At 22.6% G+C, this 20,240-nt stretch overlaps 2 protein-coding genes across 3 annotated transcripts in view; one reads left to right on the top strand and one right to left on the bottom strand.

Annotated features, from left to right (window-relative positions):
- LOC129614195 (endoplasmic reticulum aminopeptidase 2) overlaps positions 1–11,238 on the bottom strand; it is a 127,878-nt gene extending 116,640 nt beyond the window's left edge. Inside the window, exons 1-2 of one of the 2 annotated variants that reach the window (XM_055528643.1) lie at positions 11,031–11,238; positions 9,465–9,615 (exon numbers count right to left, since the gene is read on the bottom strand). The gene's annotated coding sequence lies outside the window, so the exon portion shown is untranslated. Of the gene's footprint in view, positions 1–9,464; positions 10,315–11,030 lie in introns of those variants that run through there. The other variant, XM_055528634.1, reaches the window with a different exon arrangement.
- A 2,266-nt stretch (positions 11,239–13,504) lies between these two features.
- LOC129611805 (uncharacterized) lies at positions 13,505–15,043 on the top strand. Its single transcript, XM_055525158.1, has 4 exons — positions 13,505–13,700; positions 13,794–13,871; positions 13,931–14,059; positions 14,420–15,043. The coding sequence occupies exons 1-4, from the start codon at positions 13,635–13,637 to the stop codon at positions 14,861–14,863; spliced, it is 717 nt and encodes a 238-aa protein (XP_055381133.1). The 5' UTR covers positions 13,505–13,634; the 3' UTR covers positions 14,864–15,043.
- The last annotated feature ends 5,197 nt before the right edge of the window (positions 15,044–20,240 follow it).

The following is a 20,240-nucleotide window of genomic DNA, read 5'->3' as shown; positions in this document are numbered from 1 at the left end:
AAACGAAACGCTACTAAGAGCCAAATTTACATTTTTCGAAGTATGTTAACTGAAAACTTACTAACGCCCTAAAAATTAGAAAAATTTATTTAAAAGGCATTTTTATAATATTCTATAACACTTTCACTTAACTAGACTAATTCACTTAATATATCATGTCGCTATTATACTGATCACATCGGTGTTTTTTTTTGTTATATCACTTTGGAATATCGGATAAATTTTATAGTTACAGAAAAGATTTTAGTTCCCTTTACATATATTATTTTGAATAGGGACATTCACTTTATTAAAATAGCGAAATTAATAATTCTTTTCATATGAAAACCATTCTCTGTAGTTCTTAAAATTTTATAGGTTTACATATAAAAAACTAGCGGTTAACTGCGAAAATGTTTGCGAAGCACAATGAGAAACAGGTAAAAACGTTTCAGTCGGTCTGAACCGACTGCATAATACCCTGGCAATCTGAGAATAAAGACTAGTTTTTGAAATATTTAGAATTAGCTTTTATGGGTGTATGGCAGTTACTCGAACATGTCTGACCATTCCACTTCACGGATATGTCTAAACTATAATTGGACTTATGAACGTCAAGTTTCATGAATCTAACCTTATTATTTTTCTGACTAATTAAAACTGGCTTTTACCCGAACCCGTCAAGCAATTCCATAAAAACTTTGAAAATATATCTGGGCTGTGATTGGATACGTAACTGTCATATTTCATGCAAAACCTTATTTTTTCGAATATTTAAAATTAGCTTTTGGAGTTGTGTGGAAGCTAACCGAACCAGTTAAGCCATTCCATTGAAATTTTAAGAACACATTTAAAATGTGATTATATACACGTACAAAATTTAATATTTATATCTTTATTAATTTTTGAAATATTTAAAATAGACTCTTTGAATTATATGGGAGCTACGAGAACCTGTTGGCCGAATTAATCCAATAACAATAGCGTCTGCCCTTGGCACAAGAAAATCAACTTGTGAAAGTTTAATCGCATTTGCTTTATTCGCTTTTGATCGTTATCGTGCGATAGGTTTGACGGACGGATATGTCTGAATCAACGCTGAATTTTACGCTTAGTAAGTTATATATTCACGAAGGTGGCAGGATATAATGAAATAAAATAAAAATTATTCAATAGAATTATTCAATTCAAAAATGATATTACATAAAATTTACCCTCTAATCTTTTTAAGAAAGACCTCGCTCCTCATGAGTTGATAACATTTATCAATTATAATATTAATAAAAACATTAGTGTTTAATTTGTTGTTCACAATTACAAGCAATATACGAAAATGTTGAGAAATTTTACATAATTTAGAATTTTCATTTCAACTACTTTAATTTCAATGCGCCACATTTGTTATAGCAATGAATAAAATAGAAAGTATTCAGATTACTCATTAAATAAGTCCAAATTCAGATCTTACATACGGAGTGATCTTACATGATCTTGATGGAGCTTTATCAAATATTTTAAAACTCAACAATTTCTCGAACATTTCTGATTCAGTCTTACAATCTTACACAAGAACAATAAAGTTGGGTCAAACCAATGGTTTGTATTGTAGCACTTTTCCCTTCAACAAGTGAAAATTCTGCTTTTAAATACAGTCTATGTATAGCTATCACACTATTAAAATTATTTTCATTCATATACAAAACTATTTCTAGGATTGCATATATTTAGGATGACGCATATATGCAGTCTTTGAAATAAAGCAAAAATTAATATAAAAAGGGGTTAACATAATGCTCGATTTTAAGATTTAATTGTGTGAGATAAGAAAAGTAATTATATTTTTTAATTTCATGGAATTTACCGTTAGCTTCCTGCGTTTATAAAAATTTGAAAAAGCTTGCGGTTTCGGAAATATAGGGTGTCAAAAATTAAAATTTTACGAATTTCAAGAGGTGATAACTTGAGAGGGGGTGGAGATGGAAAAAGATTCTTCTAACAAAATGAAGCATTTATTAGTGTCTAAAAGGTTCTAAAATTTCAAGCTTCTACAGGCTAGAGTCTAGAAGAAAAACGACATCAAAAATTTGGAAAAAAAGGGCTTTAAATAACGGTAAATTTGAGCGGCCATTTTGTTTTTCTTAAGTTGAACTATAGTATACCGCGCAAGGGGAAGCAAGCCACTGCCTTTCTGCGTTTGCAAAATTTCAAAAATGCTTATGGTTTCATTGCAACAAATATTTAAAAAAGGCCATTTTTAAGGTTTTGGGGGGGTATAACTTATAGAGGGGGGAGATAGGTAAAAATTTTGTTCTACGGAAATAAGTTTCTAGTGAAGATCTATGTACGTATTAAATTTCAGCTTTCTATCTTCAAAGGTGTAGAAGTTTTGTAAACAGACACACGGACAGACGCACGGACGGACGGACGGACGGACGGACGGACAGAGTGAAACTAATAAGCACTTTTTTCAAAAATTTTTTTGGAAAAGTGCTAAAAAATTAAGCAACAGTAATTAAATGTAATTTTAATGGGTTAAATAAAAGTTTTATAGCTGATCCAACATTAATCTATGACACCATGCCAAAACATTTAATTTGTTCACTACTTGCCAATGAATATGAAAACAATCGAAATAATATTTTGATTTCAACATTCTATGACAAAATCTTTGTTGTGTCTGTGATTATTAAAGTGCTCGCATATAGTTTCATAACCATTTGGCACTGTTACAGAGAATCTCAAAGGTCTATTTAATAAGAAATTATTATTGAACAAATTTCTATTTTACATTTGGGGATACAAAATATTTGAGAGTCCATAGATACAGAAAATTTATTATATTTTACAATACCACTGCACACATTTTCATTCAGTTTATCTATTTTTTAATTAATCTAAACAGTGGAAAAAATTACAATATGGATTGGTTATACAAAAATATCTAGATAAATCAATTCAATCATGTTAGTACAATTTGAAGTGTGGAGTTTATTTTAGTTTTATTTGTTTAAAGAATTTTTTATTCATTGTGTTTATAGGAGATAAGGTTTATGTTATGTATGTAATACAAAATTACATTTATTTTTTTTTAAATAGTTAAAGAACGAGAAATGAGTTTTGAAAAATATAAATAGACCAGAAGTTGACTTATCAATACATACGTGTCCTTGCGGTATCAATAAAATTTTATGAAAGAAAATAAGTTCCGGCAGTAAATAGGTTCGAATTAAACCAATGGTTTATAAAACAGTACTTTTCCCTTGAATAAATGAAAATGATTTTTTTAACAAACTAAGCTCATTTCATATTTCAAATCATTGCATACATTTAGAATAAACGCAAGAAAAAAATTGAAAGAAGAGTTAATATGACGGTTGTCGGAATTCGACGATTAAGCAAGTGTGGTAAGATAATATTATACTTTTTAATAGTATGGCATTTACGGGTGCTTTTTTGTTCCAATAGAAATTTGGAAAAAAATTTTTTTTCTAATGAAATAAATTATTTATTATTATCTAAAAGCACCTAAAATTTTAAGCCTCTGCAACGTGCCTTTTAAAATATATCAAATATTTAAAGAAATCGCGTTTTAAATAACACTTAATTTTAGTCTAATTTTATTATTTCAATATGAATCATGTTTTATCACAGTAGAAAAGCCTTTCTGCGTTTAACTAATTAAAAAAGGGTTGTATAGTTTCTATAATATAAATAATCAAATATTTATAAAGGCATTTTTAGGACTTGGATGGTACACAACTTTTAGACGGAAGGGGAGAAGTGCAAAATTTTTTTCTATTTAAATAGGTTTCTAATAAAAATCTACCAGTGTAAATAATACAAGTTTTCTAGAAGGTGTAGAAGTTTTGTAAAAACACACACGAGCAAATGAACGAATGAACAAAGTTTCTCTCTCTCTCTGTCCAAAAAGAAACTAGTGACCAATTTTTTTTTCATTTTGGTTTATTCTGCAATCTAGGACAGACAAAGCTAAATCGAATCAGAATTTGGCGCTGATCAAAAACATATACTTGAGTCTACATTTCAGACCATTATTGCTTAACGTTACAAACGGTAAGGCAAATTTTTATTCCCTTGGAACATTCGTTCGTACGGGTATAAAAACGAATATTATTTGTGAAAAATCTTAATGATTTTCCACCGTATGTTATCAATATTACCAATAAATTTTTTTATTATATTATTTTATTACTAAATTTTATCTATTACCAAAATAAAAACAAATTTTTTTTATTTTCTCAAACTAAAAATAAAAAAAAAAACTCTTAATTTGCATAATATAAAATTTTTTCCAAAAAAAAAAAATTTAAGACAATGAGCAATTTGTGTTTGTTTATTTCCCCTTTCATTCTCTGTTTTTCTGCTTTTGTATATATATATGTATATATATATAATATATATGTGTACCTACATTGATTTGACACATTTCAAGGTAATTTGACAAAAACATAATAAAAACATAGAGATAAGAAAATATGGAGAAAAGAAAATAGGAGAAAAAAAAAAGAAAATTTTCTTTAAATAAAAAGTCATCAGAGTATCCTTGCTTGGGGATATGCAATATAGCATACTAAACTTTTAGAATACGATGTGCTTTACTATTTGTTAAAGGATTATTTTTCATTATAAATATATAAAATATTTGCATATATCAACATAACATATTGGGCTAGATATAAACATATATGTAATTTCATTTATCACATCATAAACCCTATACTTATATACCCGCCCTATCGTACCTATTTTCTTAATATGCTAAGGTGTAACATCAACACAATTACATAAAATAAATTTTAATATTCATAGAAATGTTAGAACAGAGAAAGTACAGGTATATATTGAGAATTATATGAAAATATAAGGAGGATGAGATTATAGGTGAATACATAATTTCAGATTAAAGAATATTTCGTCCTTTTGCATCATATATCATTTAAATACAGAAAAAAAAGCAAAAAAAAAAATCTTTTAAACACAAATTTTTTTTTATTCTTTAAAACTATTTGAATCTAGGTATTCAAATATTACCATAAAAAGAAAATAGTGCTAAAAGGATCTAAATTTGTAAAAGTGACATTTAAAGAAGGAGAATTTAAATAGAATATGTAGGTATGTATATATGTAGATGAAAATGCGTTGGTTATATTTTGGGGACCATTTTTTTCGTTTTACATGTTCATTGTTTCTTATTTAAAGTTTTCTTAGAAATTTATTTACATTATGTGAAAAATATTTTACTAAAATTTTTCATTAGTATTTTTTTTTTCATTAAAAAAATAATTCGGACAATTTTATGGTTTCGGTTTCTTTTCATAAAAAATATTATTAACAAAGCTTTGAAAAGAAAACTAATAATTTTACATTAAAATAAATTTACATTGTAAAGGTACCTTTACAAATGACATAACTGATGTGAAATTCATTTTAATTATAAGTCTTAAAATTCATTTAAATTTTTAGTAATTACAATTTTTGTATAATTCGACAATATGATCCACAAGCAACGCCAGCGCCTACATATGCTTACTAAATTTTTTGGTATACACTGTCAGATATACAGGAGAAAAACATTTGGGAAAATGTGCTCAAAAAAAAAAAAACTATGTTTTTCTGTTCTTTGTATCTAACTAAACATAATATTGGCAGACAGGCAATCTTATAAAATATAATGTCAAAAAAGCCTATTTCATCTAAAACGTTAATATTTCCAATACTCCATGTTTATGAATAATAATTTTTATGTATAAAAATTTTAATTAAAAATATGCTTAGGTACTTATAATAACCACAATTAAAAACACGCACTCTATTTGACTGTGTTATTCTTGATACTATAATAATAAATTCAAATGACCTTGAAAATTTTTATTGAACAAATTTTATACATGTACATATTTTTATATATGGTTTGATATCATTTTGAAATCTTTTTTATCGTCATATTATTCGCACGAAACTTTTGTATAGGTACTCACATTAAAAACAAAATCATTTTGAGAATTTATAATTTCTACATAATATAAATTTAATTTTACTAATTATATAATAAACAGGATGGTTTGAAGGCGGTGGTATATAGCTCTTGGGAGTTTGAATTTTTATAGAGTTTTTGTAGGAAAAAATTGTTCTTATTTTTAGATTGAAAGAAAGTCTAATAAAAAAAATCTGTAAAACAGTAATGTTGACGGTTAATGTAAGGTTTACGGTTTTCGAATAAAAACGGGTTGAGAATGATATTTTAAGTTAGAAAATTCAACATTTTTCAAAAATTGTTAATTATCTCAGAAGACTTTACTAATCTTTTCGATACGTAAAATAATTCTCTACAACTTCATTATACATACGTTAATTTTCATGTCAAACAAGTTTCCCACCACCCTGTATATATATAATTTTACCAATACATACATATGTATGTACATGTATATAGAGTTTTATATGTAGATATAAGAAAAGTTGGAGTATTAATAATTTGTTAATTCAAAGTAAAATTTATTTTAATGAATACTATAGCCGGCATTCTGCTAAATTGCAAAATAATCATATTTATTTGTAGTGATTCAAGATGTTGGCATAGATTTTTTTATAATTATATACATATATGATTTTTATAATATATACACACGTACATAATCATATGTATTTTGGTACTATGTATAAATTAACATTAATTTCAAATTTCTCATTGAGCATACCATATAAGACCCATACAAAATTATTTGACTCCAAGTAGAGCTTATAATGTGATTTTACTGAATTCATATTAAGTTTTATCTGACAGTGTATAAAAGCACAATGAGGTTTAAGTCACGATTGTAATAATTTGATTTTTTGAGCAAAGTTTTTATATTTTAAATTAGTACAAGTAAAAACTTAAGATTTTCAATATATTAAACATATAAAAAAAAACTTATACACACGCAACCGAATAAATCCATCTTAAATACCATCATAATTTTAATTGTCAGTTTTATTCTTTCCATAGATTAAAATCTTTTCAGTTTCTTGCTTCCTCTATCTGACTATAAAAATAAAAAACAATAAATTACTCAACAGGTATCTTAACATAAATATTTTTATACATACAATTTTGTATCTATAAGGATTTCTTTTCTCATTAATATTGTGAAGCATACTTTGAAAATATTTTAACTAGAAGTCTTGTATACGTGGGTGGATAAGAAACATTTCGTTTATACGCATATAAAATGTAGATATAAGAAAAATTAATTATTTAAATATTTTAAAAGCTTTTCAAGCCCAAATATTGATTAATTGATTAAATTGTAATGAAAATTTAATTTCAAAACAAAAAAAAAACACAGAAAAGTTAAAACTTTGCCGAAAATTTTATATAAATAAATGCAATTTAATTTAAAATAACAATTTTGTTTAATTTTTATAAAAATTAATCACTAAACTTGTTCTTGGCAATTTGAAAAATATTTTTGCGAAAATAAATTGAATTTAATTATAAAACTAGGTATATAAAAGCTCTGTTTTTAGTAAATGCTTAGAAATGGTTGCTCTTAATGTTTTGTAAACAAAAATTAGTATTCTTTTTACGGCTCAAACTAACCTCCCTGTCATTGTTAAAGAGGAAAATATTTTAAGAAGGGAAAGTAAAGGCCCCCCTCATGTTGGTGAGCATGAGGATTGAAGCTATAGGATTGAAACTATCATACCGAGATTTTCCCAACGAGTCCTCTCCCACTTCACTAGGTTTTCTAGTACAGCAGTTATTAAAATTTTAATTTTTTTCATGTTATGTTCAGACATATCTGTAACACACCTTTCTTACCACTTTTAAAGTTGCCATCGGGACCTTTGCAACGAGCCCTCTTCAAGCTACCTAGGATCTGAGAGTACATAGCGTTGAAAAGTTTCAATAACATCAACAAGGTTTTAAGGTATTTAATAAAAATGTTCTTAACCCTTAACTACTAACCCTTAATCACTAACATATAATCGACAAATCTATATATATAAGTGGATTGATGAATATATGACAGTTTGATTGATTCTAAAACGTATGCTAATTACATTGAAACAAATGACATTATTTTTAATGAAGAATTTTTTACATAAAAAATTTATTTGTCGCCTGTTTCGCTGATTTGACTCTACAAGTGTAAGCAATATAACAATTATCAAAGGGTAAAGAAAAAATATCAAATTGAATTTTAATTTTTAGTTATCTGTAATAAAAATAATAAATTTCAGAAAACGATTTCGAATTTCAAAAAAAACTTATAAAGAATAAACATACGAATATACCCTTGTTCTTCTCCGTACTTAATAATATTAAAAATAATATTGTAAATATACAATATAAGCCCATAAATAAAATAATTTTACACAATTTTAATAAACAATGTAAAATATTTTTTGTTGTCCCAGCTATATTGGGTCACATCTATGTTACTATGAAAGAATTTGACATCATTTCCACCGCATTATGGAAAACAGCAAAATGCGAGCTTACTTTAAAATATTTAGTAAACATTTTATTGAAATTGTGCTTAAAGGAATTATTTAAAAAAAAAATAGTATTAGTACAAAGAAAACATAGCATATTTATTTTTAGATAATAATATCAATTTCTTTTATTTTATGTTTTTCTAGAAAATTCTAAATTGATATATTTAAATATAAAAACTTAAAACCACAATATTGAATTATGCTTTCAGTGAATAAATTATAACTAATAAATATAAAATGTAAAAAAAAACAATATAATCAAAATTTGATTAAAATATCAGTAACACTTGATTGGTTTCTATTTGTTTTCCTATAAAGAAAACTTTAGGCACGTTTATAAATCTAATCTATAAAAATAATTGAAACAAAATAATTGAAACTAATTTGATTTTTATTTTTTTCTTTTTAAAATTTTCCCAAAACAAATTTTGAAAAAAAGTGCTAATTTGTTTCCATTGTGCCGTTCGTGTACCTGTTCACTTCTACACCCTTTAAGACAACTGAAATTTTACATAAAGATGTAGTTATTTATTAGAAACTTATTTCCGTTGGAAAAATTTTTTCCCTACCTCCAACCCTCTGAAAGTTATAACCAGCTAAAATTAGTAATATTAGAATTTTCGGCACCTTAAATTTCTAGCACTACAAAGTTATACAAGCGTGAAATGCTGACGGAAAGCACCATATGACATTAAAAACTTATTTATCTTATAGCTCAGGCATTGACCCTTGCATTTGACCATTATGCTAACTTTCTATGTGTTTTGTTTCTTTTTATGTATAAGAATAACAGTAATATAAAATATAATAGAATTCACGTATTTTCACTTGTTCAAGGAAAAATGCTACTTTGCAAACCATTGGTTTAGCCCAAACTTTAATTCTTTTTCAAACAAAATAAATTAAGTTATATTAAGTTATTTATAAAAAAAAAATTAAATATGTAAATAATTATATACAATAAATGACGAATACTATACCTTCTAAATAGGAGAAGTAAGTAAGGAGATTGTTGTGGTAGTAAAAAACAACGACAAGTCCTTGAAATATTCCAACTTTATGTTTTTCCTTTTCTTCAAATTTCCACTTTATTATGTTGCTGTTGCTATATTTGATATTATCGCTTCCAATCTTCAATTATTTTCATTTATTAAAAATTTTTTTTTATTATTTTTTGAAATATGCGATAAATTGTTAATATATTAAATTTCTATTTTAATTTGACGTTATATACTGTAGTATAATTTTTGGTCCTTCTATGTAATAAATCTTATGTTTTTCACCAAAATTTCCGATTTTATGATTCTATATGAAGGTTATTATTTTACATATAATATTTATATTATGTTTTTTAAAATATTTAAAGTATACGCAAAATATCGCATAATATTAAAGCAATTTTATTTGATTTTAATTTATTAAAGTAACAATAAAAAAATTTTCATTGACTTTCGTTTTGTATTTAAAGACCTTTAAGAGAATATAATAACGAAAATTTGGGAGACGTGATTATTATTTAAAGAATCGTCTGGATTGTTATATATTGTAAATAAAAAATATAATCAAAATGAATATCGTGTGTTAGTGTGCATGTATACATGTAATATTCTTAATTTTTAGGAAAGGTCGCTCCTTTCAAATTTGATTATTAAAATTTCTTATTTTTTTCTTGTCTCGTTTTATTTTTTCTGTATAGTATTTTATTGTTTCTTTATCATCATTATTATTGTTTCTCATGAATAAAATTTTTATATAATATAAGAATTTTTTTATGTTTATAAACAAAAAAAAAGGAAAATAGAAAAGAACCTGTTTGATATCTTTACGATTATTAAGGGTTTTCGTTTTTATTTTGTGTTTATTTTTTTATTACATTTGTATATATATATAAATTTAATATGATTTCATTATTAAATACGAGTATATAATTTTCATAAATAAAATAAAATCTAAAACGCAAATTTTTTTTTTAAATTTTTTAAATAATATTTCATAAAATATTTTTATTTAAAAAAATTAGGAAAATGCAATAAAAATGACGAAAAATTTAAATTAATTTATTTACATATATTCATATGTTCATAGAGATATGGCATTATTTGGTATATTATATACCACTATAAAATTAATAAATCACACACGATTTATATTTATAAATTCATTTAATTTTTTCTGTAAACAATTACTTTTTATAAAATTCATGAAGAGCACCTGATTTTCAAAATGAGTACATGCATATACTATATATATACACATTTGATATATAAAAATATTAAATAATACTCTTATATTCAATTACTATTATTAAATTAAATTATAAATTTTCATAACAATTTCATGGTTTTTATTAATTTTTTCGATTTACATATTAATTATATTTATACGATAATATTAATAATGATTGTTATTTATTCTTTACTCTTTTTTTAGTTTTCTCAATTTATTAATTTTATATTTATATAATGAAAATGTTTTTAATTTAATTTATTAATTTTTTTTTTTGTATATATTTATAGGTTAATTGAATTAAAAAAATTTACGTGTACCTACTATTTTGTTTGCACTAATATATATATACAATATATTTTTTTTTCTTTTTATTTAAGGACAATAATATAATAAATAAGTATTTACATTTGTTTGTATATAATATGAACTTTGAAATAAAATGCTTGCACAATAATAAAATACTTATATTGTGATTTCTTTGTAACAAAGGAAAATTAAGATATGCGTCGTCGAGAATATTGTAAATATTATATTATTACTATTTTTTTTGTATTTTATTTAACAAAAATTATCACCAAAAAAAATAACTTGTTTACTCTTCCACAAGGAAAATCCATATGAAATTCAACTATTTAATTTTCCACCGTTTTTAAACGAAAAAAAAAAAAATTATCCTACCCAGACTTTCTTATTTCGTTTTATCATGTTTTTTCTTTTATTCTTCTATATATACATGCATACCTACATATACTTAATGCAATGTAAAATATAAGTAAAAAATGGAAAAGAAAAAGGAAAATGAAAAACAATCACGAAAAAAAAGGACAAAATGTTCTCTTTTATTCTATATACTTTTTTCTTTTATTATTATTTTTATTATTGTTGTTATTTATCCTTCTTTTATCCTCCCCCTTATATTTATTTCGTCTAAAATTTTTAAATTATCTATACTCACACACATACACATTATGTATAACATGTTATGCATTCTTTTATATCAGTGCTTTCATATTTTTTATATAATGTATGTAAATATGTATGTATTTATAGATATTGAGTATATATTATATAATATTAAATATGGATATTGCTATTATATGTATACATATTTGTGAATTGAAAATGCAAAAATAACACTAAGAAAATTATATCCTTTTCCAATATACATATGTTTATATATTATGTATATGTTATAATATATGTTTATATATTATAATATGCATGTCCACATTCACATGTACGTATTATATACAACCAAATTATATATAAATATATAATAATGTAGTATAAAATTCAATTCGAAATTAGTACAGAAAGGCATGTTTATTATTATGTTTTTATTATGTTTGTTTGTATATGTATCTGTATATGTATGTTCTAATAGATTGATGTAGTAAATTGTATCAAAAATACATTAATATAATAAGAGCAAAAACATAATATATTATTTTATTTATATTGAATATACATATGGATATATCAGCTTAATGTAAATATAAAAATATATGTGTACAAGTAAAAAATATTAGAAATATTTATAATATTGATAAAGGTATAATTATTAAAATAATGTATAAAAATGTAAAATTACAAAATATATAATATACATAAAATATGTGTGTGTGTATAAAAATTTCAGTTATAACTAGGTACACTTAAAATATTGTAAAACGTAAAATTTTTAACAAAATCTATTTACAAACATAAATATAAATGCATACTACTGTTTATACATGCACTATGTATTTGGTTATAATTTAAAATTATATATATAATATTATATAATACGTTACATATTACAAAATTTAGATAATTTTTGTGGCACAAACTTTATTTAAGTAAAAGTTTTATTGTATATGATATTAAGTACCTACATACATACATATGTATTAAAACACAAAATATAAAACTGATTATTGCCTAAACCAGTACAGACATAAGAATGTATTAATAAATTGTTTAGTTTTTTAAATATTATTTAAGTTATATATATACAAATTGTATATATTTGTTATTTCCGCTATTTTGTTCAAATCAAAAGGGACTAGAAAGAAATTATTAGATTGCTATTGTTAGAAAGAAATTAGAACCTAAAACATTAAACCGCGGTTAACTTTATTTGAATTATTTTTAAAAATTTTATACTTCCATTTCAGACACATTTTGAGTTTAAATAATGGAACGTATATGTTTGTATATACATACATATATATATGATCGTGCCAGCATATTACCACCTTCGGCAACATGCATACATATAATATTCATGATAAAGTTTATTATTACAAAATAGATTTTTGAAATTTTACCATTTCGAAATTACTTGTGCCATTTTTGTTTTTATCACGGCAAACAAAATTTTATTTAAGTTGGAAGAAGCTCCTCACAAATATTTTTGGCAGCTGTACATTTCAACGTATCCCTGATAAACATATTACATATGTAATATTTCAAAAGGCTGATTTTTGTTTTGACATTTTATCAATGGCATCAAAAACAAAGTTACCGTTATAAAATTGGTCATATTTTACTCCTTTTTTTCAAATTTTCTCTCTTGTCAAAATCCAATATTAGTTTCTAATTTATGCATAAAATTCATTTAATTTTGTAATTGTTTTGTAAATGAAATAAATATTTGTTATTAATTTTACTGAAAGAAATATACGATTGTCTAATGAATTAATAAGTTATTGGGAAAACCATTTTACAATAAGTTTTTTTTGTTTTAATAAATTTTCAACGGTAGCCCTTATATATTGTGTAAATTTATTTTACTCCATCAATAGCAGCATTCCGATTCTTTCACATAAAATATTTGTTTTGTTTGTTTTTTAAACTGATTTATTGGAAAAAGGAACCTAGTTTTATTTTAATATTTTAGATAACTTAGACATAAATTAAATTAATAGTTTTGTGTTAACATGGGAAGTATTGATAAAGCTTGCATATCAGGTTTTTTATGTCGACTATGTTCAGAAATGCATCGTGTAAGTGCTAAAAAGTTTTACTTTATATTTTGGTTCGAGAGCTACAAAATATAATCAATATAACATTAAAAATAATAAATTTTATTTTTGTAGGTCGTAATTCATGTATATGGAGATCAAGGATTAAAATTAAATTTAGTTGATAAAATCAATGGATATTTGCCAATCACAGTAATAGTAAAATGAAAATATTTGTGATTCTACTATAATGTATATTTCTGTGATTCTAGATATCGCCAAATGATCATTTACCAAAAACAATTTGTGAACCATGCCTACAAAGAGTAGAACAACACTATGATTTATTGCTTAAATTAAGAAATTATGGCAAAAATAGATTTGAAATCAATTTAAAAAAGGTTAGTTTAAAATCATAGCTTATAATAAATGTATATTGTAATATGTACAGAATAAGTATCTATATGCACCAAAATATCCTAATCGATAATGTCAATTATGGTAAATTGAAAAATAATGATAAATGCATTTTTTTAACTACAGTTTGTACAAAAAAAATAAGGCTTGTATAAAAAATTATTATATTAAAAAAAATGTAAGGACAGAGAAATCAATTCATAATTGGCATTCCGACTTCAAAGAATATAAGGGGCAGCTAGATAGTTGGATGTGTATAGAATATCCGTATCTACCTACCCTTTCAGTTCATAACAGTTTTTTGTTATATATGTTTCTTTCATTATTTTTGTTTTAATAATTAGATCTCAAAGCCCAATACAGATAGCAATGACCCGGACAGAACAAGTATAGGTGTAAATACTGAAGAATATGATCCAAGACCACAATTACGTTCATGGTTATTGAATTCTACAACATATTATAGCGATAGTTCAATTACAAGCAGTGACGAATTTGAAGATTATGACATGGCAGAAGAAGAAGACACAAATACAAATTCAAATAACGAAAATAATGGTAATGAAGGAAACAATGTTATTAGTGTTGATAGAAATATCCAAAACAGTATTGCTATAAATGGAGACAGTGATATTGATGAAGACGCTATTGGTATAAATGTTATAGTACCATCGCAACCTAGAATCCAAGAAAATCCTCAAAGTGAAAATGATCAAGGCATTAGTCCAGAAATTGATGAAGAAATGAGATGCATTGAAAATGATGCCACCATAGAGGTGCCTGCATAAATTAATATAATTAAAATTTTCATTTCAAGAACTGATAAGAATTTTATGTATGTATATAATTTTATTAAAATTCATGTATGAATAATTAAATAAATTATTATAAGAAATAAACTGTATGATTTCATAAGGAAATATATATATATTGCTTATTTAAATATTTAACATAATAAATACAATAAATTAAATGTATAAATTTTTTAAAGACTCAACATACATTCATATTTTTATGCAAAAAATTTCTATTTTATAAGCCATTGGTTTTTAAAATAAGTAATTTAAATACATATTTATTAGCCATCGGAAGGATGAATTTTGTGGAACTTACCCTTTGATTCGCAGATTAACTTCTCACAGGTATAACATTTTTGGGACCGCAAATTTTAATCATTCTACGAATTGTCGCAAATTGAGGAAGTATTTTCTTTGAAAAAAAAATATTAATACTTTTGAGGATATAGGTACAAATTTTGTGAAGAAACATTAAAGTGTTTATTACGAATAATATATTATTATATAATATATAATTGATAAATCGCAAAATTTATTTATATATTTAACAATTGGAGGAAAATGGAAGGGTTATCCAGAATTTAAAATTAAAATACATTTTTGCAATTAACAGTTTAAAAGCACATTTATATTGTATAACGATCGGAATAAAAGCAGTTTTATATTAAAATAAAATTCAACGATTTTTTTCCCGTTTTGTTTTTCTCACCCTAAACGAAATAGCCTTTCTAAACATCTGTGTACGAAATGAAAATATTAAGAGATGTGTAATTTAATTAAAAAAGTTTTGGATTTGAGATTAAGCTTACATTTAATTAAAGCTTACTTACCTAATTACGAACCTATGGACCTAGGCAAGTTTGAAAAAATATTACAATAAAACTGAAAGATAAAAGATCTGAAAAAACCATTAGAAATGAAAGAAAGAAATTCAAGTATAATTTTAAATTATTTCTGTTTTATTAGTAGGTGTATTATTTTTTATTTATATATAATATATATTTGCAAGCAACCTTAAAAATAATTTTTATTTATTTATTTTTTTTTCTTTTTTGTTTTTTTTTTTGTCTATTTGCTAATAACTTTTTTTTTTAATAACTTTATAATTATAATAAATTTTATAATTTTTTTTTTATTTAATTTTATATTGAAAAAATATATAATATGTATATATTTGTATATTTATTTTGTAAATAACTACAGAAAACAAAAATAAAAAATGAACATTTTAATACAAAAAAAAAATTCTTGTACAGATTAAATAAAAAATGGTTTTCAATATAGAGGATACATTTAAGTCTAAGATAATAATATAATATAAGCATTATGTTAAAAAAATAAAAAAAAAATCTAAAATTATTTTTTGGTGAAAATAAATGCCGAAAAATGCATTCAACTTAGATTTACAAAAATATTTTTTTATTGGAAAAAAAATTCCGAAAATTTGGTAAATTTTGCTGTTTCTAAACTTTTAATTTAGGCAAGATAATATATAAAATTTGTTATTATTTTTAATATTTGAATTTAATTTTTAAATATTTCAATTATTTTATGCGCTTATATAATTTTAATATGAAAATAAATTCTAAGAAAAAAACTGAGATAAAGCTAGTAATTTTGTTTGAATATTTTTTATATTTTTAATTTATTTGATTTGATTTAGCTTTTTCTGGTTTATTTTTATGTCGGTGAGTTTGTATTTATTTTTAAATAAAATCTAAATGTCGATATTCATGTCGGGAATATAAGTAAACAAAAACTAACCTAGTTTCTAAATATGATATTATAATTCCAGATTCATAAAACAAGTAATATTATCAGAAACTATGAAATCTATTTGAAATTGTTATATTTCTTTAAAAATGCAAATAAAAATAATGAGTTTTGTTATTACTTAATGAACTCGTTCAACATTTGTAACTTTAATGTCTGTTGATACGCCTGAAATTACTCTAAATTAATTGTTTTCAAATATTGACATCACTCTATTTTCATTGCAATAAATATTAAGATAATTACGAATAATGCATAATAAACACATTAGAATATTGTTAGTTAAATAATACTGTTTATAGAAATTGTAAAAAAATAATACTTTCAATGATTTAAGATATCAAGTTGCTAATTTTATTTTGCTTTTTCTTCAATTTTTGGAATATTTATATAAATATTAATTCAATCATTCACACTCAATGTAATTAAAATATATTTATTGTTTTTTTATTTCATATTAACTGATAATACCACCCCTAATAAAAGGAATAAAATGAGATTTTGTTTAGTTTATTTTTTTTTTTGAGATGCAATACACAATTGGATATCCAAGTCAGATATTTATAAGAGTTAATTCAAAATATGTTAAAAAATAAACATATAATAATAAATTTGTTAAATTTTAATATTTATAATATACATATACTATTTACAAATTAATATGTGCAATAGCTTTAATAAACTCGGAAACATAAAATTTAAAGTGTTTTAATTTAGAAAAATATTTTGTTTTAATGTTTCATTTAATTATAATTCTAATTTTTATATAAAAATTGAAGTTTGGTCTTTGATAATATGGTTTTACTAAGCTTTTAAATTGTTAATATTTAAATTATAAAATAAAACATGACTCACTAATTTTAATTTATTAAATTTTAGTTTCATTTAGAAAAAATTTTTTTTTAATTGATAAATTTCATATAAACGAAATAGTTAACAAAAATTAAAATATATTTTGATTTTTTTATATTTTAATTTACTTTTGAACACGCGATTTCATTATGCATACTTAATTTATTTTGGTAAATTGAATTACTAACTTTAATTAACATTGCAAATAGTATATATATATATATATTGTTTCAAATGTACATTAATAAGTATTGAAATATTAATTATTTAAAATAATAATAAAAAAAGTATTTTATAGGTTTTTGAATAAAGATTATAGCTTAAATATAAAAAAAATTAAATAATTTAATTTAACATAATATTGAACGAAATATAAAAATAATTAAATAATTATTAAATACTTATGTAAAAAATGTGTAATAAATTGTAAATAATTATATGTATATAAATTGAATCAAACCAAATAATAGTTGTAATAATAATAATAATAATAATAATAAATTTAAATTATATATAAAGTGGCACAACATTATATTTAATAATTAATTTTAATAATTATTTTCTTTAAAAAGGAACCTAATTATAATAATATTAAATCGTTTTAATTTATTTACTTTAATTAATTAATTAAAAAATGTATAAAAAGTATGAAAAATGATTAAATTCTTTTATATTTTTTATTTAAATTTCCAAATTTTTTACTTAATAATTTTCAACTATGTTTTGTTATTTTTTATTTAATTCGCAAAGGTTTTTCAAATTGTAATTTGGGTTTTTTATTTTTACATTATTGCGTGTTTAAGTTTTTTTTATATTTATTGAAATTCAAACTTATTTTTTATTATTTTATATATATTTATTTATAAATTTTTTTTATTAAATAAATAATTTTAATTAAAATATTTTTTAACTTTTTGCAATAATTTTGAATATTTTTCAATTTTTTTTTTTTGTTTTTACTTAAAACTTTTAAACTTTTAAGAACTTCTATTCAAAATCGAAATTAACTTTAAAATTTTGATATTTTTGTTTTATTCAGGCTGGATTGATAAAGGATATTTTAAATGAATATTATTTATTTGTTTTTTTATTAATTTTTTTTCATAATTACGTATCTATTAATAACTATAGTTAAAATTTTAAATCTGTTTTTTTTTTTTTGTATTTATACACAATATTTACTAGGTATATATATTTAGGATTTTAATTATGGTTGTTAAAAAACTTTAAATTACAACCATTAGCAATAATATTTAATAACATACAGATACTGTATTATTTTCATTAACTGGTTCATTTTGTGATTTTTTTTTTGTAAATATTATTTAAAAATTTTTTAAAGCATACTTTTTATATATTAGACCAGGAAAATTAATTATGAAGAGTTTTATAGATATATATATATTTATACGTATATATACACATATCCTTAAAGAAAAAATCCATATCCTTAAAGAATAATATTCACGTAACAATTTATCTGTATTTTTTCCCATCACTTTTATCATGTATTATTAATGTTAAAGCATGTATGTATTGGTTTTCCTTCTTTCATACATTCTACGAAAAATATCTCTTATAAACTATAAAGTAGCGATTTGATAACCAATATTTAACATTAACTTTACATTAATATAAAGGATTAACTTTTGTTTAGCCATGTTTTTTCAACTTCTCGATTAAAAAAAAATATGCCGAAAGAATCTTATAAGAATCATAACACAATCTCTGTAATCAGAATATTTTTTAGAAACATTGTTTTGAATATTTAAATTTTTTTAATCACACAACTGAGAAGTACATAAGTTTAATTAAGTGATTCATAGTTCTTTCTCTTTAACGTATAAGTATAAATGGTAAACTGAATTCTGCTTTAAATTAATATTTGTTTTATTGTTGTTGGGTTTTTCAATGAAATTAAAAATACGGAATTAGTTGTTCGAAAATTTTTTTTTTCAAAATTTTGTTCGAAAATTTTTCTTATAAATTGGATATTTTTCTAACTTTTTTGTAAATTATATCAAAAATTGTTAGGCAAAAACTAGCTAAACAAATGAGAATTTTCCTCGTTTATGTTAAAAGTTATAACTATTAGCTAAAAATGTCATGAAACAATATATGTTTTATATTTATATAAATGAATTTTTAACGTTAATCAATACTAATTATTGAACATTTAAGATTGCTTTTAATTGGTTTTATTTTAATAATAATCATTAATATTAAGAACGATTATTATGAAACTTTTGTGTCAGGAGAACAAAGCGATAAAAAACCTTTTCCTAAAAATATTTTCGAATTAAATTTTTTTTTAATGTTTGACTAACACACAATTAGCGCATGAATAAGAAGAATCTAAAACGATATTAACATAAATTTAAAACATAAAATTATAAAAAGATTTAACTTTGATGTAAAAACGATTATTTTAAATAATGTTTCCTGTTAAAACACTTATTTATAAAATAGAAAATCGGCAGTATTAAGAGATAATATATACATAATTATAATAATGTTTGTTTTGTTAATAGAGTTAAAATTAGTTCAATAAACAGCTGCATCATTGTGTGTTAATAGTTAAAATGAAAATATTTTCTATTTAAAACGTTGTGTTTAATTTTGTAATATTTTTTTGATGAATTATTTTTCTTTGAATATTTTCGATCAATTTTTTTGTATAATAACTTAATTTTAATTTGAAATATCTTGAAGAAAACATATACATTGTTTTATTAATGCATTG

Source organism: Condylostylus longicornis, unplaced genomic scaffold (genome assembly GCF_029603195.1).
Source record: "Condylostylus longicornis isolate FDR11 unplaced genomic scaffold, ASM2960319v2 ptg000004l, whole genome shotgun sequence".
In the NCBI taxonomy this organism is placed as follows: Eukaryota; Metazoa; Arthropoda; class Insecta; order Diptera; family Dolichopodidae; genus Condylostylus; species Condylostylus longicornis.
This window is presented reverse-complemented; position numbering and strand designations above follow the sequence as displayed.